General features: G+C 36.6%; 1 protein-coding gene across 1 annotated transcript in view; it reads left to right on the forward strand.

The window, feature by feature from the left end:
• The first annotated feature begins 277 nt into the window (after positions 1-277).
• LOC150079848 (transmembrane protein 41B-like) overlaps positions 278-26707 on the forward strand; it is a 43863-nt gene continuing 17433 nt past the window's right edge. Inside the window, exons 1-3 of the mRNA XM_090382562.1 lie at positions 278-382; positions 23371-23500; positions 25686-25814. Coding sequence (XP_090238688.1) covers positions 283-382; positions 23371-23500; positions 25686-25814 — 359 coding nt within the window. The 5' untranslated portion in view covers positions 278-282. The remainder of the gene's footprint in view (positions 383-23370; positions 23501-25685; positions 25815-26707) is intronic.

Consider the following 26707-nt stretch of genomic DNA (forward strand, 5'->3'; position numbering starts at 1 on the left):
TGCAATATCATGGCAACTCGTTGTGAAGGTATTCACAATATGAGATATAACCTAAAACGATGCCACCTTAAAAATTTTCTGTTTATTCAGAAATGGCTGTGTATTATGATGCTAAGCACTTTATATACATAATCACATGATGTAAATTCCTGTTTTTAATTTGATTTTGTTTATTTTGAGTTAAAAGCTTTTATTAAATGCTAACATTTTCCGCATGGTGGATCTGTATGTTTATTTCCTAGAGAGTTTGCGGGTTTCGCGATATCACTGGTTTTCGTAAACATGTCCACTGAATTGGCTTGTAGCGAAGATGAGCATTTGAAAGATGGTTTGTTATTTCGAAGAAGTGGTAAATATTTTGAAACTTCTGCGGATCATACAGGTATTATTTTATTGTAACTCGCTTGCCCTCATTCCAAGTTTCAGTGGATTGATGTAACTTCAACTTCTTGACCACATTATTATTTAATGTTTGAAGTATTGCGTAATATAATACAGTATAACATGGAAGAACTTTATAACTAAGTCCTCTAATTTTTTGCTCGAAATCTGTCGGGCGTCAGGTGGTAGATGACTTTCATCAACCGGTGAAATACCACCACTTTGCTTATTGGAGGCTTGAAGTGGTGAAACCCATGTTTAGTCTCTAGAGCAAAGTTTCCGGTATCCCCCCCTCCCCCATACTTCTCCTTCAACCCATGCATAGTACTATAGGTTTTGATACCTTTCGTGTTTGGGGTTTTCATAAAAAAAAAAAAAAAACATTTATTTGCTAGCAGGTTATATAAGTCCAGAGCAGTAATTCCCCCCCCCCCTTTAAAAATAAAATCGACAGTATAATATCACAAATGAGTCTACGAGATAAAATGTAAATACCATATATAATTTGGAAAATTGGTGTGTCGTCCTGTCGGGACCTTGGGCACCCCATGGGAGCTAGCGCAACGAAATTTCTAGTCTCCTTGTCCGTCTGGGGTTGGGGGATGTTAAAAGTCTGCAAAGGCCACGGCACAGTAATGATAAAATAAAAAATTCATCAATTTTTTATTTTATCATTTCCTCCTTCCCCAATCCTCATGCTGATTAGTGTAGTACTGTATTCTGAAAACGTGTTCAATGAAATCACTGAATTTTTCACTAGTTTTTAAATAATGTTTCACAAAAAAATAATAAAGATAAAAACAAAAAATATATATAGTTTTAATAAATTATTCAATGTTGGATCCTTCAGCCAGTGTTATATTGGGTATTAGGGAAATCTGGAACAATGAAAATGTGGAGCAGTGCCTAGTAAAGGCATTATTCATGTTTTGATTGCAAACAAGAAATAGCACTGCCATGTTAAGGAGAAAAACAGCCAGAAAATTCATGATGTCAATTTCGGTAAAACCATGAAAATATGTATAAGAGGTGAAAGGAATTATGAAAGACATAGAACAGTGGTTCACAACCGGTGGTTTGCAAACCCCTGGGGGTTCGCACTAAAAATTCTGTGATGGTGTCTGCTTAGATTTACATAGGAAATTTTGGAAACAAGATTTTTAAATGAAAAGGGCAGAATGATTAGGACAAATTGTAGGATAAGAATGAACTTTAGATAGCGGAAAATAAGTAGCTTAATGAACAATAGATATAATTTTAGTTCTATGTTTCTCAGAGAAAGGAGTGCCCTTAACTGGAATGAACCATAAAGAATGGCAGTTGAAAGCTTTCAAATGTTTTTCAGTGAGAAAGGTAGGAAAGGAAAGATAGATACCTTGTTTGAGGAGCTAACAAATAAATTTTTATAAATGTAATAATTAAACAAAGGCAAGGAGGAATGAGGCAAAATAAATAAGAGAGGGATTTGATTAGCCAGGTTGTGATGTGTGGAAAGGAGGAAATGGTTCGTGGAAGAAATATGTTTCCTCCATGCCAAAACTCCATATATTATATAGAATAAATTATAATTATTATTATATAAATTATTAATAAAAATATTATATAAATTGTTAATAAAAATATATAAATTGTTAATAAAAATGTTATTACATAAATTAAAATAAATGGAATATATTATATTCCATATATTTATGTAATTTTGGTGCGAAGAAGAGTGTGGTGTGTGAAGAAGGGGTTCGTGAGTCAAAAAAAGGTTGGGAACAGCTGATGTAGAATACTAATAAGCCTAGAGATAATTTTAAAAAGCATACATAATAAGGGATGAATGGATGTTCTGATGTTACTGGTACAGCATTATCTAAGGTCATAGTGAGCCAAGCCCAGGATCCTTATACAAATAAAAGGATGCATAATAGTATAAAACCACTGACAATATTTGCATTGATGCCCAGAGTCTAACCATGAATTATGGGTCTTAAAAGTGAAAATTTTGCCCTCTCCCCCAAAAGTCGTTTATTATTAACTCTGTTGCTAGTGCAGTAAAAAAAAAAAAACCTGCATAAACAGACACACTGTTCTCCTGGATGAACGGGGAAAAGGGCAAAATATAGCTTAAAATGGGGTACCAGAAAATATATTCTTCATTTTGACACTATATTGGATAATAGACAGATATCTTTAGAAATGGTAGTATTATTATTAAAAAGAAAAGATTTCCTGAATACCTTTTTTCCAGCAGAGTGTCATGGACTGAGAAAAATGAAAGTAGGTATCAAAACTCTATGGGGAAATTACATGAGTGGGTGCACTGCATTTTTTACTCCAAAATGTATTTTTTTTTATGAATACACTCTTCCATTTAAAAAATAATCTGATGCAATTTGAAATTAAAAAGACTATTGGGCACATATTAAAATTTGTACTGACATCATTTTAACTGATATTAAAACTCTTAATATGTGTAGTTGGCAGCATATAACTTTGCACCCACTGTAGGGTTAAGTTTTGCTTTCAAGGAGACATTCCTTTTTATAGACATTCTGAGACTTTTATCCTTATATTATAAAAAATTTTTGTAAAGAATGAGACAGGACCACATTTTAGAACACTTAAAGTCACTAAGTTTTCTTTCCCCCACCTCCACTGAAATATTACCTGGAGATCAATATTTTAGAGATTGGTGGTTGATATTTGAGTAGTTGTACAGAGCAGAGTTTATTGAACTGGAAGGTAGAATTTAGTGTGATACCATCAATAGAAATAGATAGTATTTACAGTCAACATACACGAGAAAATGAATGTGAAAGTACAGGTTGGGGAACTTCAGCATTATTTGAGAAGTTAGAAGATGGCAATATACCATCACAGTCAAAGAGGTAACTGGCTACCCATTTTCAAAATGAAGACGAACCATGAAATATGCTTTATGCCAAACCCGATCAAAAGATTTAGAAATGTTTTGCTCAGTTGCTTGAGTTTCTCCAAACGTTTCCATAGAATTTGTTACACAGATGAATAAATAAGCCATAAAAAAGTAACACCAGTGGATCATTATTGGCAGAATCCATATTGATCATTAATCAGATGGAAGATATCAATAGTGTAAGATGAGTTCTCAGTTGTGAATTTCTCCATTACAATTCAAGGTATGAAATAAGTTTAATAGAATAATTCGTATATAGGGATTTGTCACCCTTCACAAGAATTGGCTGGACGTGCACAAATTTCCATGCAGGAGGAAAGACACAGGTGGAATACAGAATAAATGATTGTAAAAAAAGTAACAAAAAACATGGGTTAATTAGCATTTAGCATTAGCAATAGTAAAGACATATGATGCAAGAAAGCAAGCTTATACAGCATCAGCCAAAAAAAAAAAAAAAAAAAAAAAACCTCTAATTTCACCCATCCACTCGCTCCAAATGTTTATCTAGTTCTGCCTTGAATCTGTTTAAGCTATCAACTTCTACAACACAGATAGAAGTTTGTAGTAGTGGCATGTGATGCAAGAAAGGAAGGGATGAGCTTATGAACTGGATTGATCCCATCCACCCCAGGTGCCTTTCTTATGTTTATCTTCAACAATTTCTCCTCCACTTTGCTCTCAGTTATTAGAAAATCATCTAGCTCACTGCCAGAGTTTAATACACCTCTGGCATTCCCCTTCCTGAATAACTCCTCACATGTGAATGTAGATGCAAAATACTCATTTAGTTTGTTAGCTACCTGAGCAGGATCATCAACAGTTGAACCATCAATATCAAATGGACCAATCTGATTCATTCCCTTCTTTCTAGAGTTTGTAAGTAAAGAACTCTTTGCTGTTTTCTTTGCATGCTTTGTCAAAGATTTCTCGTAATTTGCCTTTGCCTGTCTAACCGCCTTTATGATGGTTACAGACAAGCTTACAATATATTTATCATAAGCTTCTGTGTCACTTGTTAATTTATATGTATTCCATGCATTTTTCTTCTCTTCCACACGTCTCATTAGTTCATCTGACATCCATTTAGGCCTAAACCTCGAACAATATTTCTTAGTTGGTATGTAAAGCCTAGTAGCTTCCAAGATTAATTCTTTGAATGCTTCCCATTTTGAATTTGCAATTGTTAGCATCATCAGTTGGTCCCACCGTACAGAATTTAAAAACTGTCTCAGACCACCATAGTCATCTTTACGAAAGCAAAAACCCTTCCCTTTACCCTTGATGGTAGTTACCTCTTTGAGTAAATCCCACTTCAGCACACTGTGATCACTGCCACCCAGTGGTTCCTTTATCTGCAGATTCTTAATGCATGAAGAATTAGTACTGATAACCAGATCAAGAGTATTACTCCCTCTAGTTGCCTCCTGAACATGCTGCTGTAGAAAACAATCATCGAATAAATCCACAGAAGCCTTGCTAGTGTGTGAGTGACCAACCCACAAATTCCAGTCAATATTTGGGAAATTAAAATCCCCCATTATAAGACTCTCTGATTTACTGGCCCACTCTGTATCTCTGTACAGTTGTTTTTTATACTCATCAGAGTCATTAGGCTTATGACATACTTCTCTGAATTTTTCTTTCCCAGTGCTTATGTCACACCAAACTGACTCGACACTGCTCTGTCCACCCATGTCGACTATCTGTACTTCCTTGGATTTTGTGTTTCCTAACTAATAGCATAACCCCTCCTCCCTTCCTTTCCTGTCTGTCCTTCCTGTACACATTGTACTCCCCAAATTCCATTTCTGCATTCCTTATATCTGTGGGACACCACGTCTCTGACATCGCAACAATATCTGCCTTTGATGTTTTGACCAACACCTCAAATTCATCAAATTTATTTACCAAACTCCTAGCATTGGTGTACACGCAAGTCCATGTATCCCTCCCCAAGCTAGCAGTTTTCTGACCCACCTAACACTGCCTCAATAGCATCAGCAAATATTCTTGCACCCTTTCTATTTAAGTGTATCCTATCTCTGTAGAAGAGCACTCTCCTGTTAGCAAGCACAGACCAGGCTGAGAAAAATTCTACCCAAAGCCTTGCACAATCTCTCCAGGGCAGAATTGCAGACACTTTCAAATTCAACCCTGATTATTTAGGAGAGGTGTTTAAGAACAAGTGGAGAAATGCTGCTTGTTCTTAATATCCTGTGCTAAAAGATTCTCTAGATTAGAATAATCCTGAATATTGAGATTGTTTAGGATTCTTCTATTCTCTTTTTCTCAGAAACCCAAAGAAAGCATTGGGTAGGATGTGTTTGTTTTAGAAAAAGGAGATTTTTTTAAGATTGTCTCTGCAAGAATTAGAAGAAAAGTAAGATACAAGCAATTTAGCTTTGTCTGTAAATGAAGATGTAATAAAACCATAAGGATGTAATAAGGTTATGGACTGACAAGTTGCAGCTAGTGCTTCTGGCTGAGGACAAGAAAATTTGGCTGTCATTTATACGAAAGGAAAATTTCCTATGCACAGACTTTTAAAATTAGAGTGTAAATGTAGTAATAACTTGTTTACAACTTTTTGTTAGATACTTGGTTTAAGCAAAAAATGAAGCTGTGGGTTTGAATGGGTTGTAAGCCCATTTTGATGTTTCATTTTTACTCTGAACAACCTTAGCTCATTTTAAGGAAAGATTTTCTTTTTGGAAGAGTGAATAAAGAATTTTATTCCTACAAAAATGATATCATGCACACACTATCTGAGCAATCATTAAAATTGGAAGATTTAAAAGGGTAGTACAATCATGAAGAATAGGAATTATGTAGTTAATTCCATTTGGAATTGTTGTAATGCCAAATGATATAAAGTTTAACATGAGACATGGGATATAGGTTCCGTTGCAAAAGAGACCATTCCTAAATTGTAATCCGAGGTACCTTAGAAGGATAGCTAACGTCATCTGTGTACTTTGAAGAATTGTTGGTAAGGGGTCAAGAGGGTTGTGTATGCAGTAAAGATTAACTGGTATTCTAGTAGGTAAATGAATAAATTGTGTGGGATCATTCATAATAGCAATGGCTTCAACATCTCAATCAGGTGAATTTGAGAAAATTTGAATCCATCTGGAGTTACAAATGTTAAAAATTTTAAGTGACAGGTCTATGCAAAATTTGACTTTATTTTACTTTCATTCCTTTACAGACCATCCAATAATATTTTAGTGTCAGTTATATCACAAACATGCTACTTTGAGAATTGGGCATTATATGAATTTAACACCAAGAAACAAAAATAAAAACGTGTTTTCACGTTATCGTGCTATTCAAAGTTTTGCATGGAATAGCTGTACTAAAAAACTTTGTGTGTGTGTACACGAGGTGTGGCAATAAAGTTCCTGGACTGGTACAATAAAAAGAACACAAAGTGAAGGAGCTCAAACATGGTTTTATTTATTTTTATTCAAAGTAATCATTCACTGATTGAATGCACTTATTACACCATTCTAAAAAGAGTCAGCAAAGGCATCCAACAAGATGATTATGTGGTTACGTTTTTCTTTATGTCCTTAACATCCTGAAATCTCTTTCTTTTGAGGGCAATTTTCACCTTGGGAAAGAGGAAGTCTGCTGGTGCTAGAACAGAAGAGTAGAATGGATGGTTGATATGTACAATGCTATATTTCATCAGAAATGCCTTCACAAGTGTGGAATAGGCATGGACATTTTTGTGCAACAAGAACCAGCTGCCTTTCTCTCAAAATTGCAGTCTCACCTGGAAAATGAGCTTCAAATAGTTTTTGAAGCATCTCTATGTAGAACACAGCATTGACTCTCGCCCCTTCAGTTACAAATTCCTTGTGAATCACACCTTGTTTGTCGCAAAATATGATTAGCATTGTCTTGATTCTGGACTTCTGTAAAGAAAACTTTTTAGTCCTTGGTGATGATTTTAAAGTCCACTGCATGCTCTGAGGCATCATCTCTGGATCATACTGAAACACCCAACACCCATCTTCAGTGATAATACAGTCAAGGAAATTAGGATTGTCTTGACAAGTCTAGGTGAAGTTTATGCATGATGACACTCTTCGTTGATTCTGCTCATCTGTGAGGCTTTGTGGCTCAAATTTTGCACAGACCTTTCTTTTACTTAAATTTTCATGCAGAATTTGACAAATTGTCTCTTTATTCATATCTGACTCATCAGCCATCATTCTGAGAGTCAGATGACAATCTTTTGTCACAATTTCCCAAACGTTTTGCAACTTAGACCTTATTTCGAGTGGTTGACAGACTCCCACTTCTTTGGTTATCGTGAACATCCTCATGTCAGTCTTTGAACCACTTATACCATCCAAACACACTGGTACAACTTAATGCACCAGTGTGTCTGAATGGTATATCACCATACACAGTTTTTAACATTTCATATGTTTCTTTTGCAGATTTTCCCACTTAAAAACAAAATTTGATATTCATTCTTTGCCCCATTGCAAAATTATGACAGAATTTTAATGCTACTAATGAAACTGAGTGTTACTTGCAATCTGTCAGCTTACCTGGACAATCTCTGTACCACCTTACATTGCAATTCAAACTTCTTCCATTTATTGGAAGAAGTTTGAATTGCAATGTATCACTCCCATTTATTTTCAAACTCATTGAACATGACTGCAACAGCACCACTCCGGGATCTTTATTGCCACATCTATTTGTGACAATAAATGAAACATATATAGTTAGAAAAAAATAAACTTTTAATATTGAGCATGACTTGCATGGACTTGAACGACATCAATAACCCTTTGGAGTATACTGTCTATCAGTTTTTATGTGGTGGAGGTAGGAATCTTACTCCAGTCCTTCCATGAGGTTGTGCTCAATTCTCTGCTTGATGTAGACCATCTTGTTCTGGTGCTCAATACAGGACATTGTCTTGCTGGTACAAATGTGAATTCCACAAAAGAACTGCTAAATTGCAGGTAAGGCAGAACTGCTCAATGTCACTATAGACTGCTGCAGTAATGATTTTTCAGTGCACTAATTGTGTTAATGAAACAGGTTGTTATTTGCAATCTGCCAGCCTATTGGACAATCTCTATACCACCATCTGTTGGAGAAAGTTAGAACTAAAAACCACTTCTGTTTATTTTCAAACTCATCAAACACGACCACAACATCACTGGTCTGGGAACTTATTGGCACGCCTTGTATATCTGTAGGAGTGCCCTGCAACTTTGTCATAACTTGCTAATTCCTGAGATTATCTTGAGTAAAAAATGTTATATCAACATGGGTGGCACCCTATGTGCCAAAAAAAAATCCCCAACCATCCATCAACGTGGGTCCATTTCGCCATAATTAGAGCCCTAGGTATCGAGGCAGTGTTAGGTGGGTCGGAAAACTGTTAGCTTGGGGGGAGACAAAGACCAATAGATTGACAGTAGCCACTGGCAGAGGTGAAAGAGATTCTTGCGCTGCTTCTATTAGAATGAGCAGAAGCCTGAAAAACAAGATGCATGGTATTTCAGAGACTGCTGGGAGCCATTGCGGTACAAGTAAACACATGGGTTGTGTTAGGATAGCTAAGAATAGAAACAGGTGCAGGTATACTTGCGTGTACACCAATGCTAGGAGTTTAGTAAATAAATTTGATGAATTTGAGGTATTGCTCAAAACATCGAAGGCAGATATTGTTGGGATATCAGAGACGTGGTGTCACACAGATATAAGGGATGCAGAACTGCAATTTGGGGAGTACAACGTCTACAGAAAGGATAGACAGGATAGGAAGGGAGGAGGGGTTATGCTATTAGTTAAGAAACACATAAAAACCAAGGAAGTGAAGCCAGTCGACATCGCTGGACAGTGCGGTGTGGAGTCAGTTTGGTGTGACATAAACATTGGGAGATCAAAATTGAGAGTAGGAGTGTGCTATAGGCCTAATGACTCTGATGAGTATAATAAGGAACTGTACAGGGAAATAGAGTGGGCCAGTAAATCAGAGAGTCTTATAATGGGAGATTTTAATTTCCCAGATATTGACTGGAATTTGGGGGCTGGTTACTCACACACTAGCAGGACTTTTGTGGATTTATTGGATGATTGTTTTCTACATCAGCATGTTCGGGAGGCAACTAGAGGGAGTAATACTCTTGATTTGATTATCAGCAGTGATTCTTCATGCATTAGGAATCTGCAGATAAATGAACCACTAGGTGGCAGTGATCACAGTGTGCTGAAGTGGGATTTACTCAAAGAGGTAACTACCATTAGGGGTAAAGGGAAGGGTTATTGCTTCCGTAAAGGCGGCTACGATGGACTGAGACAGTATTTAAATTCTATACAGTGGGACCAACTGATGATGTTACCAACAGCAAATTCAAAATGGGAAGCATTCAAAGAACTTATCTTGGAAGCTACTAGGCTTTACATACCAACTAAGAAATATTGTTCAAGGTTTAGGCCAAAATGGATGTCAGATGAACTAATGAGGCATATGGCAGAGAAGAAAAATGCATGGGATACATACAAATTAACACATGACACAGAAGCCTATGATAGATACAAGTTGATATGCAACCAAGTTACAAAGGAGGTTAGGCAGGCGAAGGCAGATTACGAGAAATCCTTGGCAAAGGATGCAAAGAAAAACAGCAAAGAGTTCTTTACTTATGTAAACTCTAGAAGGAAGGGGATGAATCAGATTGGTCCACTTGATATTGATGGGTCAACTGTTGATGATCCTGCTCAGGTAGCTAACAAACTAAATGAATATTTTGCATCGACATTCACACATGAGGAGTTATTCAGCGAGGGGAATGCCAGAGGTGTATTCAACTCTAGCAGTAAGCTACAGAATCTTGAAATAACTGGGAGTAAAGTGGAGGAGAAACTGTTGAAGATAAACACAAGAAAGGCACCCGGGGTGGATGGGATCTATCCAGTTATATTAAAGGAGGCAGCAAAGGAAGTAAGCAAACCCTTAGCCATAATTATGAGAGCTTCCTTGGACTCAGGGGAGGTACCCATAGACTGGAAAAGTGCAAATGTGACCCCAATTCACAAAGGAGGATCAAAGGCTGACACAAGTAATTATAGACCTGTGAGCTTAACTTCTGTTCCAGGAAAATTAATGGAGGCACTGGTTAAAGAAGCACTGCAGGATCATTTAGACAAGACTTCAGTTATAGCTCAGACACAGCATGGTTTTGTTAAGGGGAAGTCTTGCCTGACCAACTTGATTGGATACTATGATGCAGTCACAAAAGAACTGGATGCAGGGAATAACTTTGATATTATATACTTGGATCTTAGAAAGGTTTTTGATACTGTTGCACATGGAAGACTGCTACACAAATTGGAGCAGTGTGACATTGGAGGCAAATTGCTGCTATGGATAAAGGGGTGGTTGAGGGGGAGAAGACAGAGAGTGGTAATCAATGGACACTGCTCATCGTGGACTGATGTTATTAGTGGAGTCCCTCAGGGCTCAGTGTTGGGTCCATTATTGTTTTCTGTATTTATAAATGATATTGATGATAGTATATCGGGCTTAATGTCCAAGTTTGCAGACGATACAAAGGTTGGCAGGGTTGTCAAGGACACTACTGACACTATGCTGCTGCAACAGGATCTGGAAAGGTTGAGCAGATGGGCTGAGAGGTGGCAAATGAAGTTTAACATTGACAAATGTAAAGTACTACACATGGGAAACAGCAACCCCAGAGCAACGTATCAACTCTGTGGTACTACACTGACAGTGGTAGAGAATGAAAGGGACTTGGGGGTGGTTGTGCAGGCAGATATGAAGTTCTCTGAGCAGTGCAGACGGGCTGCAAGAGTAGCTCATGGAGTATTGTCAATGATATACAGGAATTTTTCCAGCAGGGATAAGGAGGTGATTATTCCGTTGTATAAGGCGATGGTCAGGCCACACCAAGAGTACTGTATACAGGCCTGGAGGCCTCATTTCAAGAAGGATGTAGAGCTGCTGGAACGAGTACAGAGAAGGGCAACAAGAGTAGTGAATGGAACAAAGGGGTGCTCTTACGAAGAAAGGCTTAAGTTTTGCAAATTACAGTGTCTGGAGACTAGGCACCAGCGAGGTGATCTGATAGAGGTGTATAAAGCCTTGAATGGTTTAAGCATGCTCAATGCTGATGGGATTCTTCCTCTAGCTCAGAAAAATCACCTGAGAGGGCATAAATTCAAATTGAGGAAAGACAGATGTAGGATAGACGTGCGGAAATTTGCCTTTAGCCAGCGGGTGGTTGGTTGGTGGAACAGACTTCCATCCCTTGTGGTGGAGGTTGATAGCCTAAATAAGTTTAAGGCTCAGCTGGACAGGTATTTTGAACGAACAGAGAGGTGAAGTGGAAGTGGTTTTTTTTTTTTTTTTTTTTGGCTGATGCTGCATAAGCTTGCTTTCTTGCATCAAATGCCTCTACTAATGCTAATGCTAATGCTAATTTGAACCTGAAGATGTTGGAATTCTCCCATTGGTTAGCTGCACATCCCTGTTTGCATTGCTACATTTTGTTCACCAGTAATGTACATTTTACTTCTGTTGAGTCCACAGTATCAGAAACTCAGGCTAATCAAACTTCAGTATTTGTTTTTCTGTAAATGTTATGTTCTTGGTGGACAACTGCTTGAACCATATATCTTCTCACAATTTCTGATAGGTGACGTTTAATTTGAATTTTGCAAAATGAATTGTCGGCCCTCTTAGAGAATGCTCCTCTGAAAATGTGATTCCAAATGTACTAACACTGTGACAGTGAACCCCTGCATTTCAATAGAAATGTCACAGTATCTGAATGAACCATTCCTTGCTGATAGATCAGCTGTGGTGGTATGCCAAATTGGACACCATCATCAGATCACAACTCCTAAGATTACCATGTATGAGTCTACATGAAAAACATGGTGTATGATTGCAAGATGGACACAAGAGCTGTATTATATCACACAATTTTTGATGACATGGTAATAATTGCTGCAGTTCTTCATAAGGTTACTTGTTCACTAATGAACATGTAACCTTACGAAGCCAGTCTCAAAGTTGATGCCGGACATTTTCAACAATTACTGTACACAGTGTAGCAGTTGGAAAATGAGACTGATGCTAGAAAAAAAATAATGATCCCATGTATGAGTAAACTAACCTTGGTTTATTCAAGGTAACTTTCTCCCACATCCACGCACTGCATGCAATGATCACAAAGTGACTGGAACAACTGGGAGAAGGCTGTGACTGCTATACCTGTTCGATATTCTTGTCACAGCTCTTTTAATGTTATTGATGTAAGTGGTGCCGTGAGCTTCAAGAACAAAAAGAAGTCTCATGGGGCTATGTCTGGTGAATATGGTGAGTGCAAAAGTATGCAGCCTTTTTTTGCTAGCCAAAAACTCCTGAATATTGAAAGCCTTGTGGCTTGGTGCATCCTCTTTTAAGATGAACCAACTGTAGTCTTCTCCATACTGAGGCTACACATAATAGATTCTCTGTAACAAACATTTCAAAATGTCTAGATAGTAGGCAGCAGTAACACATTGGCCATTGGGCATGAAGTCTTTGTGTGCAATTCCCTTGCTGTTGTAGAAAGTGATGAGTGTCGGTTTGATTTTTCACCTTTCGTGACAAATTTTTTTGCCTTTGTGTCAGTTTGCCAAACTTCCACTCTGCACTTTGTCGCTTCATTGTGAGGTTGTACCGTAAACACCCCTCTGTTCACCATAATGATCAAATTCATGAAGTTGGGTTTGCCTTCAACAGCCTCAATGAGTTCTGTGCAGTATTCAGCTCGTGCCTGTTGTTGACTGTCTGTTAATGAATGTGGAACAAACCACACACAGATCTTAGTTTTCTTCAAATCCTGGGTTATTATTTGTTTTTTTTTTTTTTTTTTTTATGAAAACCCCAAACACGAAAGGTATCAAAACCTATAGTACTTAGTACCGTGCATGGGTTGAAGGAGAAGTATGGGGGGAGGGGGATGCCGGAAACTTTGCTCTAGAGACTAAACATGGGTTTCACCACTTCAAGCCTCCAATAAGCAAAGTGGTGGTATTTCACCGGTTGATGGAAGTCATCTACCACCTATGGTTTCCTTATTAATGCACAGATCTTCTTAAATTATTTGGACATTGCACATTGGTAATGATTTTCCACACCTTTTCAATCAAATCTGGCACTTGGACCATTTTTGCTGAGCCCGGATGTTTGTCGTCTTCTAGTGATTCTCTTCCATGAGTGGGACATTTGTTCTACTCAAACACACGTGCATGAGACACAATTCTCACCAGTAGTGTAGCCAGGATGTTTTGTCAGCAAGTACATTCACGAAAAAAGGTCCCAATTGCCTAATGCTAAAAAGTGCGACAATACCAGAATTCGGCGGTACAATGTACCTGCTGACCCTACCCTGGCTACGCCACTAATTCTTACTTACACGTGCTTCATCATTTGAAATGTTTCATGGTGCTTTTTCCCAGTTGAACACAAAAATTTATGTTGCTCTTTGTTCCGTGGTCCCTCCACAATACAGACACAGGAGAGATGTGCAGTTCGGCTCACATTATGTTCTGAAATTGCAACAATTTCTGTTGACCTTGACTGCAGTGCTCAAGGAACAATCACCCTTTCATTTCATATTTACTTCTAATAGATAACAGCACCAGCACTCATAATATATCTTGTTTTCCAATTGCTGCACAAATACCGATTGAAGTGATTTTATTTTCTCTCAATGAACAAGAAACGTGAGTTTGTATCTTTAAAGACTTTGGTGGCAAAAAACAAAGTATCCTGATGCCTCTTCATAGAAAAATGGTTGATACTTTCTTGTTTAAATAAAAGCGATATCTATATAGTATTTTTAGCTTTCACAAAAAGAAAAGCAAGCTCTGTCCTTTCAGAGGTTTTAATATGAAACATGAGGGAGACTAGAAAAGTTGAATTTATTTTATCAAGGCATGTCTTTATAGTTTACTTGCAAAACAATGACAAAACCTTTTATAGATTTTTGTAGAAAAACTAACATAGTCCTGTTGGAGATAACATGGATATATGAAAAAATTGGAGTACAGCAATTACTGAATTCCTCACCAAAGGAGGCAACTCCCAAAGAAAGTCATGAAAAAAGGCATATGCCCTGTTGTGTCACGTCAAGTAAATTTCTGGAACAGGCAATTCAGTTGGTGAAAGAAGTCTGCACCATATGGAAAAGGTGTGGTTTAAATCCCATCAAAATGGGAGGAATTTATACAGACTTTTTTTGCAGCTGAGTTAGTTGGTCTGAGGTAGAGGTTACATCCCTTAGAATACATGCAATTTACAGACAATATGCTGACATCTCATAGCCTTAGTTTCTTTTGGAAAAACAAAACAGCTGGAAGATGACAATGCATAAGACTCGTGATTCAGTCAACATCACTAGAAATATGTGATAAAATGGAACTGATGGTTGTGATGATGGGGAGACATCTAAAAGTTACACAGATAATATATGAAACTAGCATAACACGACCAAGTGTTTTGTGCATGATTCATGATAAACTTAATTTAATGATGTCAAAGTTGTGTTATTGCTGGTAATCCTGTGTAACAATCAGAAGAAAAACATTAGCATTAGTAGAGGCATATGATGCAAGAAAGCAAGCTTATATAGCATCAGCCAAAAAAAAAAAACCCTTCCCATTTTCATCCATCCATTCACTCCAGATACTTGTCTAGCTCTGCTTTGAACTTAAGTTGTTGACCTCCACTATGACAGGTGGAAGTTCCAACAATCAAGCACCCACTAAAGGCAAATTTCTGCACATTTATTTTACAATTGTCTTTCCTCAATTTCAGTTTGTCCCCTCAGGTGAGTAATCTGAGCAAGTGGAAGTATCCCATCAGCATTGAGCTTGCCCAAACCATTCAAGGCCTTATACATCTCAATCAGATTACTTTGCAGGTGCCTAGTCTCCAGATGCTGCAATTTACAGAACTTAAGCCTTTCTTGGTAACAGCAACCCTTTGTTCCATTCACCAACCTTGTTGTCCTTCTCTGGACTTGTTCCAGCAGCTCTACATCCTTCCTAAAATAAGGCTTCCAGACCTGTATGCAGTACTCAAGGTGTGCCCCAACTATTGCCTTATACAAAGGAATAATCACCTCCTTATTGGACAGCGGTTTCAAAGGAAAACTTGAACACTTTTAAAAGACACCCCATAAAGTTTAACATCTAGGTTAACAGCAGATAGGCCCTGAGTGCCAAGCAAGTGATCACAGCAATTTGAAAGTCTTTTTTCCAAGTGACTGATTAGAGATTGTTAAAACCTTTTCTTTTATAAAGTTATTTATTTTTGGCTCTTCCTAAATAAAGAAGTAAGCTTCCTGCCAAGAAAGGAAAGACACCTTTCTATTCTATTATATATATATAATTGGCGCCTCCATAGCCAGGTATGGCAGGAGCAGCAGTGCGTAGCACACGCTTCTTGATTAGACCAGGGTTCGAGCCTGTCACCACCAAATACAGAGGATGCGGAAAGGTCAGGGAATGACCACCGCATATCCCTGGAGCAATATGGCCTTAGTTGCTGATGCTCCTAAAAACCAAATAACAAACAAACCACTTTTCAAGGATCGATTTTAAGTGCCATGCTCTTTGCTTTATGTACCAATGGCATTATAAGAGACATCCCAGCTACAGTAGAAGTTTATATGTATGCAGAGGATCTTGCTATTTCCTGTCAATCATCGAACATGGCTACCATTGAAAGACAACTACAGATAGCAATAAACAAAATTGAAACTTGGACAGAAAGCAACGGCTATCAATTAACCAAGGGGAAAAAAGCAGCAATACACTTCTGTAAATTAAGATCGCTTCATCCAGAACCTCTATTAAAACTGAAAGGCAGAGAAATACCGATTTCTGAATTTAGACACCAAATTAAATTTCCGTAAACATGTAACCTATCTACGAACTACATGCCTCCAGAAATTAAACATCCTTCGTGCAGTATCCTAAACATCTTGGGGTGCTGACAGACAGTCATTGCTGAATTTATATCATGCTCTAATCCGGTCACGATTAGATTATGGAACTATAGTATATGCATCAGCTAAAAACAGCATCTTGCGGTCTCTAAACACCATTCAACACAGTGCCCTTTGATCCGCACTAGGTGCCTACAGAACTTTGCCAGTTCGGAGGTTGTACATAAAGCACACGCCCCTCCGCTTTATCTTAGAAGAGAACGCTGCCAAAATAAGAATCTTTCCAACTCACTCCTGTTGGGTATGCCTCAACGAACTTCTATGGCCAACACTTTACGAATCCAAGCCCAATGAACCCAGACCTGCTGGGATACGTCTTCAAGAAGTAATACAGAAGTGGAAAATCGATCTCAATAAAATTGCGGAAAGTGTAAATATGCCTTTACCTCCATGGAATAGACATGATATAAACATTGATCTTTACTTTGCGCAGTGGTCAAAAAATACCATTTCATCACTTAACATCCGACAGTTACATGCCAACTATACTTCGCAACATACTGGGAAACTCATAGTTTATATGGATGGGTCTTAAGTCCCAATCACATGTAGGTGCAGCAGCTGTATTCCCTTCGCATGTAATCTCAAAATCACTTCCAATTGAGTGCAGCATACTTTCTGCAGAACTGTATGCTATACAGCTTGCATTAAGTGAAATATGTCAACTCGTCTCTCTCTCTCTGTCCTAATATATTCCGATTCGCTCAGTGCTATCTCAGCCCTACAGGATATACAACATTCTCGCCATCCCCTTCTACAAAAAATTAGCTTTCTTATCAACTGATGTCAAAAAAAACACTCTGAAATAACCCTTTGCTGGATTCCAGGACACTGGAATAGAAGGCAACGATAAAGCAGACAATGCAGCCAAGTCAACATCAGAACTGTCAAACGAAACAATGTCAGTACCATACACTGATTTCAGATCAATTATTATTAGAGCAAGTGAAGATGAATGGGCTCAAATATGGAGAAATAAAACTAATAATAAACTCCAAGAAATAAAACTGAATCCAGAAATATGGAACTCAAGCATCAGAAAAAGTTGCAAAGAAGTAATTCTTGCCAGACTGCAAATTGACCACACTCACCGTATGCATTATCATCTACTAGCTAATGAGAATCCCCCTCTCTGTTTTCAACGCCAAGTTCAGCTTAGTGTCAAACACATCCTATTAGTATGCCCGCGCTTTAGAAATTCCAGACTACTTTGCTTCCAACTTCTATGTAATAACCAGAATCCACCTACCCTCCAACAGATATTAGAAAACTCTGCAAATTTAGAGGAACTGTTTAGTTTTATTCGGAAAATCCGATTTGACAAACGAATCTGAAAATAGTTACAAAAAAAAAAAAAAAACCACACACACCTGGAAAGACACGTCTTGGCCTTGATGCCCTTGTTTCTTAAAACCCTTAATTAACAACAAACGCAGCAGCAGCAAATAAAACTTTGATCTGTCATTGGGAGCCAGAAACCAAGCAAGAATCCCTACACTGGAAACACAAGGAGTTATATATATATATTATATATTACTTGTTTTTAGGAGCAGTAGCAACTATGGCCATATTGCTCCGGGATATGCGGTGGTCATTCCCTGACCTTTCCGCATCCTCCGTATTTGGTGGTGACGGGCTCGAACCCCGGTCTAATCAAGAAGCGTGTGCTATGCACTGCTGCTACAAGGAGTTGCCTACTGTAAAGAAGTTGGACTCACCAGTCTGCTGAGAAGGCACTAAAAATATTAAATAAATGTGATGTAATCAAATAATGATTTACAAAATTAATTCTTTACCACCTATGAGAATTACTGCAAATTGAAAAATAATGCTGAAGAGGAGCTAAATGCTGCTAACAAAATAAAATTTAAAAAAAATGAACAAGCAAGTACCTGCACCTACCCAAGAAAGCAGTTGAAAACATGCACCAAACAAGGATGTAAATGATAGGGACAGATTCAACAGAAAGCATATCCTTAAAAGTGGTAAGCTCGGCACCCGAGAAACTGGAAAGACAAAATGTAAATTTTCATGTTGATTGGAGTCCATTGAAAAGGCAAACAGAAATGCAAATACACAACATAAAATATACTAATTAAAAATACAAATCAATGCAAAATATATCAAATTATAAAAATATTTAAACAAAATACAAGGAAACTCAAAAGAGAAAAGAAATTAAACTAAATTAGAATAGGGGCATAATGAAGAACATGGTGGGGGGAAAGACAGAAGAAAGTAAAAACAGACTGCACTGTTTAGATCAGAGTTCACTAAAAATATAAATGTGGTGTAATCAAATAATGATTTATAAAATTAAACAGTGCTTTGTCATGTATAAGAATTGCTGCAAACTACATCAAGTAATGCTGCATACAAGCATTAAAAAAGGGAAAAAAGTTCAAGCTACTTAAGAAATATAAAAATGCCAAAATAAATAAATGCTAATAAATATAATAAATAAATAATAATAAGTAATACTAATAAATAAAAACAAAATAAACTACCTAAATAAATATAAAAATACCAAAATACACAACTTTTTATGTATCTCTTCAGCATTACTTGTTGCAGTTTGCAGCAGTTCTTGTACATGGTAAAATAGTGTTTAATTTTGTAAATCATTCTCTTCTGAGAAAATTGTGGCAACATTTTTCTGATACTCAAAGTGGATTCTTCTTGTTGCCTATGTGCCCTACACATCTACAGTCTCTGGTGAAGTACATTCTTCTGCATTGCACAAAATTGAATGACTCTATAAGGAAGAATCAGCCTGGATGGAAAACGTTTGCATGGTGTTGTCTCGTGACAATGTGTTGATTCACAGAAGGCATAATTCTGATAGCTTCACTAGAAGTTATCCTGTCAGAAAGAAACTGCCCTCTGAAGGAACTAGAAGTCTCTTCGGTGGGTATGTTTTTTTGTTTTTTTTTTTTTTTTTTTGAGAAGTTTGCAACTTACCCTCTCTCAAAGGGTAATTTCTTAGAAACAAAATGAAGTGGTTGCATTGATATCAAAGGGGACCACATTTAAAAATAAAAACATTTGCCTTCTACCTTTGCGTGTTTCTTAATTTAGATAATATTTCTGGTGCTTCTCATACCTTCATGTGGACTGCATTGTAACCAGCAACATATAAGGTGTGCTATTAAATAATGAAACTATTGCTATAAAATAAAAATAATGAAATTTTTCATACCTTAAAAGTTATCCCCTTCAAAATAATTGCCTTGAGATTACACACAGTTCCATACGTTTCTTCCAAGCACAGAAACATTTCTGGAAGTTATCTTCTGTAAGCCCTTTTAACACTGTTTATTTTTTCTGAATGGCTTCAATGGACTGAAATGGGTTCCCTTAAGTACACTTTTCAGTTTAGGAAGAGAAAAAAGTCACAAGGGGCAAGGTCTGGTTAGTAGGATGCATGTTTACACATGGGAATTTGTTTTTTTGCCCAGAAACTGGTGAGAGCATGTTGTGTTCTGGAGCATCTAACCATCCTGCCACGAGTCGGGTCTCTTCCTTTCATACAGTAGAACTTTAATATAGTATGTTTATTGACACTCTGATTTGGTGGGACATATTCAGCCATTCAGCCATAATAATTCCTTTAATATCAAAGAAAACAAGAAGCATGGTTTTCATTTTTGATTTGATATTCTTGTGGTTTTTTTTTTTTTTTTTTTTTATGTTGGATTGTTTTGTCCTCCATTGTACTTGACTGTCTTTTAGTTTCTGGATCATAAGGAACAGCCAACTTTCATCGCAAGTAATTACAGTACTCAAAGTCTGGATCTTCAATTTTTTTTCAAAATATCTTCACAAACTAGGTGGCTTCTCCTTCTTTCATCTTCATTCAAAATTTTTGGCACCATCTTGGCGCACACTTTTTTCATGCCTAAATTTTCAGTTAAAATTTGTCTATTTCTTTGTCCATATTGAGTTCTGATGCAACCATTTTAATGTTTAAACGACAATCGCTTATAATTAATGTCCTTACCCAGTCCACATTTTCATGCCTGGTTGTTTGTCATCATTCAAATTCTTTTTTCCTTCTAAAAATATTTTATGCCATTTAAACATGCAAGCTTTTGACATATCTTCCCCATAAACTTGATATAACTGATTATTTTCAGTTGGTATTTTCTTTAATTTTATTAAAAATTTGAGGTTGATTCATTATTTGATTCTTTTGTTTGTCATTTTTCCAGCAAACTGCAAAAACACAAGGTAATGAAAACCTGTCTCTTTAGAATTAGTAAAGGCACATGATGCTAGAAAGCAAGCTTACATAGCATCAGCCAAAAAAAAAAAAAAATCTTCTAATTTCACCCATCCACTCACTCCAAATGTTTGTCTAGTTCTGCCTTGAATCTATTTAAGCTATCAACTTCTACAACGACAGACGGAAGTTTGTTCTAGCAATCAACCACATGCTGGCTAAAGGCAAGCTTCCGCACGTCTATCGTACAACTGTCTTTCCTCAATTTGAATTTATGCCCTCAGAATAATCACCTGAATAATCAGGTGATTATTCCGAGCAAGAGGAAGAATCCCATCAGCATTGGAGTCTCTACAAAGCGAATAAGCATGTTGGAGTGTAACTTTCCAGACAACAGGGGAAAGGTTCAAGGTCAGCTGCTGTGCCTTTGTTTCATAGGTGGTGCTTGGTGTGTAGTGGTTACATGCACAGTCTCCTTATTTAATACCACACCTTGTATTGAACACCAGATTTCATAAAAAATATGTTAATACTGTATTGTGAAAAAACAGTAACAAAGGATTACTGAAGGATGCATTACTGATTTTAGCAGGTGGAGAAACTTGAGCTGAGTTATAAAAGTTGGATGTGGCATTGGTGTCAAACTTATGTAATGAGAGTTCCTCGGTTGTGAGCTCTGAGATATACAGAGATATTACTTGAGTTTTTAGAACAAAGAAAGACAATTCTAGATGTTATGGCATAGCTGTTTTGGGTGTTTGTTGTTATTGTTGTCATATATCATATGTTGTTTCACATTTCTTTATACAGGCACTCCCCAGCTTACGTAATACTCGACTTGTGGAAATTCTACTTTACATAAGTTTTTGCTGGCAGGTGCAAATTTAGAAAATCGTGGAAACGTTTTTGCATCCTGTAGGAATAATTGGAGGTATTGTGAAAATATCGTAATGTGAACCCAAAACACTTTTTTTTTTCTTTTTCTTTTTTGTAATTCATTCCAAGACCTCAGAAGTTGAAATTTTCGCTATATAACTAAGCTATTTATCTCTCTAAAAGGTCATTTTTATAATGGAAATTTCATTACACTTTCATTGTTATCATATGTTTCATTATAAGAATCAATTTTGAACGTCTGTGATATTTTTCTTAAACACATTTCTGGAGGTCACGACCATAAAACAATAAAAACAGTTTGCACTTTCCAGTTTATTGGGCTTTTCTGTTAGCGCAATCTATTATAAACAGTTAGTAAACTCGATCTTATTGCATTTGCGATAATACCGATAGCTGGAATTCTGTAGTTTTTTACATTGCGGTACAGTATTATGGTGAAATGAGTTCCCTTCTGAAATCTTCAGTCATATAAAAAGCATAAATAAATTTTCAGAATCTTCTCTTCATTCCTAATTACTTATTACAATGGTGAAGGGAAAGGGACCAACGGACAGTGCAAGTGGTGGCAGTGCTAGGAAACCAAACAAAATTGATTTAGAAATGAAGATGAACATCAGCAAGTTTTACCTTTTGAGCATCATTGCCAGAATTAACTTTCCAGCTGAGGGCTGTGGAGATTTAGAAGGGTTTTTTCCAACACATCACAAAATTTCTCTGCAGCTCCTGTCTCCTCTCTTTTTGGAATTTTATAATTTTGTACACTTTTGTAATTTTTCCTGCGCATAAGATAAAAAAATTGCATAAATAATTCTGTTTACATGTTCATTGAACATTTATTTTTTGATTCAAGCAAATTCAGCTCACATAGTTTCGAGTGCTGCATAAGCATTCAGGGAAATTCTGACTTACGTAGAGTTCCATGGAATGCAACCCTTGCGTAAGTCGGGGAGCAGCTGTATATGATAAGAGTTCCTTTACATTAGTTAAAGAACTCTGTTGTCAGCTCTGAGATCTGCAGTAATGTGTGAGCTTTTAAAGCAGAAAAACACTTCTTTTTTTTCTTTTTTTTTTTATGGAAACCCCAAACACGAAAGGTATCAAAACCTATAGTACTTAATACTGTGCATGGGTTGAAGGAGAAGTATGGGGGGGGGGGATGCCGGAAACTTTGCTCTAGAGACTAAACATGGGTTTCACCACTTCAAGCCTCCAATAAACAAAGTGGTGGTATTTCGCCGGTTGATGAAAGTCATCTACCACCTACAAAATGATTACCTGTTTCTTAGTAAATTTTCTTTTTCATTGTTATTTATTAAACATTGCGATAGAAATTTTTGTTTTGTTATCAGAGTAATCCTAACTCTGTGCAGCATAGAGCCAGCATCTTTCTATGTGTAGTTGAAATTGTAGAATGGGTCTTACACATCTTACACAAATTAAGTGTTTACAGCTTTCTCATACATTAAAATAATTGTGTTTCTCCTGCAATATTGGTTAGGTGGATGTAGCATTGGCATTAGTTGAGGCATATGATGCAAGAAAGCAAGCTTATACAGCATCAGCCAAAAAATTGGGTCCATGGAACTCTTTATAGAAGTGATGAAAAAAAATGTTTGAAGTTTTCCTTAGCGTGATTGCTTAATGGGACAGATTTATACTCCTGACTGCCTTTAATCTTGTTTCTCCTCCCCCCCACCTCCCTACATAATTTTCTTATGTCAAAGTAAGATATGAAAGTATGGGTGGCTGCTGTTAGGCACTTTCCCGCTCTGTCTGTTGGTAAATTTGTCCCTGGTTATGTTTTATTACTAAATACTTTTACAATTAATATGATATTGATTAATAACGTTACTGTAATTTTTAAAACTTAGTTTTTGTTACAGGTAAATCTACTTGTAAACAGGAAACAGAACATGGAAGCACTAGGAAAGCATTCCTTATCCTTGTTATCATCTTTGTTGCCTCAGTTTCAAGTCTGTTGATTGTTTACCATAATTTTCCTGAACTAGAGGAGTAAGTATCCAAAATTATATCTCAAGAAATGTTAAATAAAGAAATATTTCCCTATAGAATTCTCTTCCACATTAATACTCCTCTAGTATTAATATTCCTGCTTATTAAGGAGGATTGCAGTTGATTTACTACATTACACTTTTATTTACTTATGAAGAAATGTAAAATAAAATATTTCTTGATATGGTTGAATGGCTGTTTAATGTAGTGATTGATATCTTGTTCAACAATTGTTTACAAGCACAATGTTTAGATTCCAGTAATATTAAGATGCTTGTTGGTTAAAATAACTCTTTTATGAGCAGAAGGGCAATAGAGTATCGCTTACATCAGTGATGGAAATAAGATTTGGAGACTTACAAGGGGTTACAATTATAAGACTCATTTATGAGGGACTGCCCAAAAGTTAGAAGAATATACAGTGGATTCCGGTTAATCCGGGCAGCCGTTTATTTGGGGCAAATCTTAAAAAACAGAAACCAATCGAGAAAATAGTCAGGGTTTACTTCGCTTAATTGGGACAGCATGCCGTTGAATCGGGGCAGGAGACCGCAGCACTGGAGATTATCCTACGATTGTCTCCGACGGTACCACGTAGTTCGGTCAAAATTCTGGAGGTCACAACCATAAAACAATAAAAACAATTAGCAGTCACCTGTTTATTGGGCTTTTGTGTTAGTGAAATCTATCATAAACTGATAGTAAACTCGATCTTATTGAATTTGCGATAATACCGACAGCTGGAATTCTGTGGGTTATTATGGTGAAATGTGTTTACATTTCCATGAAATCTTCATTCGTATTTTTAAAGCTTTGTAGCTTGTTAGTCCGTTCTCACTTGCGCACATCATGTTACTTACAATTTGTGTGTGCCGTGTTTTTTGTTATTGATTGCTTATCTTTTTACTGTTTTAAATTTTAACACCCCCCCACCCACCCACAAATGTCAGTGAACAGAAATGTCAACTAGTTAGTATGTACATACTAACTAGTATTCCGATTATCACGTATATTCTTCCGATTTTCATGTATCATTTAATTTTTTAATTGGTAAGGTAATAAAGGGTAAATTTGTGCTTAATATATCTTTGCTTTTATAGCCTGTGGATAATATTCCTCCTATTTTCGCTAATTAGAATTGCTGTTTAATAGAATTAAAATTCAATTCACAAACGTGATCACAATGACTGGTGCTTACTGCACATCGTATAGCATTAGCATTAGTAGAGGCATTTGATGCAAGAAAGCAAGCTTATGCAGCATCAGCCAAAAAAAAAATAATAATAAATAAATAAATTTAAAAAAATAATAAAATAACCACTTCCACTTCACCCCTCTGTTCGTTCGAAATACCTGTCCAGCTGAGCCTTAAACTTATTTAAGCTATCAACTTCCACGACAAGGGATGGAAGTCTGTTCCACCAACCAACCACCCGCTGGCTAAAGGCAAATTTCCGCATGTCTATCCTACATCTGTCTTTCCTCAATTTGAATTTATGCCCTCTCAGGTGATTTTTCTGAGCTAGAGGAAGAATCCCATCAGCATTGAGCATGCTCAAACCATTCAAGGCTTTATACACCTCTATCAGATCACCTCGCCGGTGCCTAGTCTCCAGACACTGTAATTTGAAAAACTTAAGCCTTTCTTCATAAGCGCACCCCTTTGTTCCATTCATTACTCTTGTTGCCCTTCTCTGTACTCGTTCCAGCATCTCTACATCCTTCTTGAAATGAGGCCTCCAGGCCTGTATACGGTACTTCACTATGTTGAGTTCATCGTAACGTGATTTGATTGTACAGTGAACCAATTGTAAAGGGGGGGTACATTGTATTTTTAACTATTTACGTGAAACTTTGGATAATTGGGGCAGCCGCTTAATTGGGCCAAAATGCACTAGTCCCGATGTGTCCCAAATAACCGAAATGGACTGTATTAATATCATTATTATTAAATTAAGTCAAAATTTTTAATCAGATCCTTTAAATTATACTAGATAAGTGTATGAAAGGTTAAATTAAATTAATGATATCAGAAATATTCAGTTAAAGAAAATAAAAAAATCATTTTATTTTATTACAAGCATTATTTTATAAATATTTAGTACCATTTTCTTGCTAAAATACAAGAAAATATTCTTAAATCTAGTATTTTAAACATAAGCTAAATCTTTTTTTCTATATTTAGAAATGAAGCAAAGTTTATCAAACTACCAAAAGATATTGATGATGCAAAGAATCTTGGAAAAGTTCTCTCTAGATATAAAGACCGTTATTTTTTTGCTGTTCTTGGTGGCTTTTTTGTTACCTACATCTTGTATCCTTTTTTCTCTTTGCTTTCTCCATCATGGCTGCTGTGTATATTTTTTAGTTTTTTAATGCTGAATAAACTTATGTAAATGGCAACTAATTTTTTGAGTTTTCAGCATATATGAACAAAAAAAGTGGAGAAAATTAGAATGATTCCTGTTTGGTACATATACTTTTAATAAATTTAGCATTTGCTTTGTGGGTGTGGCAATTACACACACAAAATAAGGTTAATTAGGAGGGCATCATTAGACTCAGGAGCGATTCCCTTTGATTGGAGAAGTGCATAAATACATAAAGGCAGCTTTAAGTGCAAAATGGGTAACTACAGATTGGTCAGTGTGACTTCAGTGGTAGGGTAAATCACAGAGGCAATGATAAAGAGTGCAATACAGGGACTTTTAGGTAGAAACAGAATTCTGAAGGATACACAACACAGTTTTGTTAAGGGATAATCATGTTTAACTCACCTGGTTGGCTATCAACATTGTTTATTTGGATTTTAGCAAAACATTGGACTCTGTCCCTCATGAGAGGTTACTGTATCAGCTGGTACATGGAGTTCACAGAAAAGATTCTAAGATGATCACAGGTTGGCTGCAGGGCAAGAAGTTGTGATTAATGGTTATTTTTCATATCAGTTTAATGTTAGAAATGGGATTTCAAAATTATTTATTCTGTAAACTGCTGTCAGCTGATATTCATAAATAATATCAAAGATATAGGATGTGATGGCAAAATTTACACATGATGTGAAGATCGAAGAGTGGTTAATGATCAGTACCAAGCAATTCTCCTTCAGTATGACATAGATATGTGTCAAGGATAGTCAGAAAGGTGGTTTCTACATTTTAATGCAGCAAAATGCAAGGTTTTACACATTGGGAATGGCAATGAGTT

Source organism: Mastigoproctus giganteus, chromosome 10, assembly GCF_048544385.1.
Source record: "Mastigoproctus giganteus isolate SK-2022 chromosome 10, ASM4854438v1, whole genome shotgun sequence".
In the NCBI taxonomy this organism is placed as follows: domain Eukaryota; kingdom Metazoa; phylum Arthropoda; class Arachnida; order Uropygi; family Thelyphonidae; genus Mastigoproctus; species Mastigoproctus giganteus.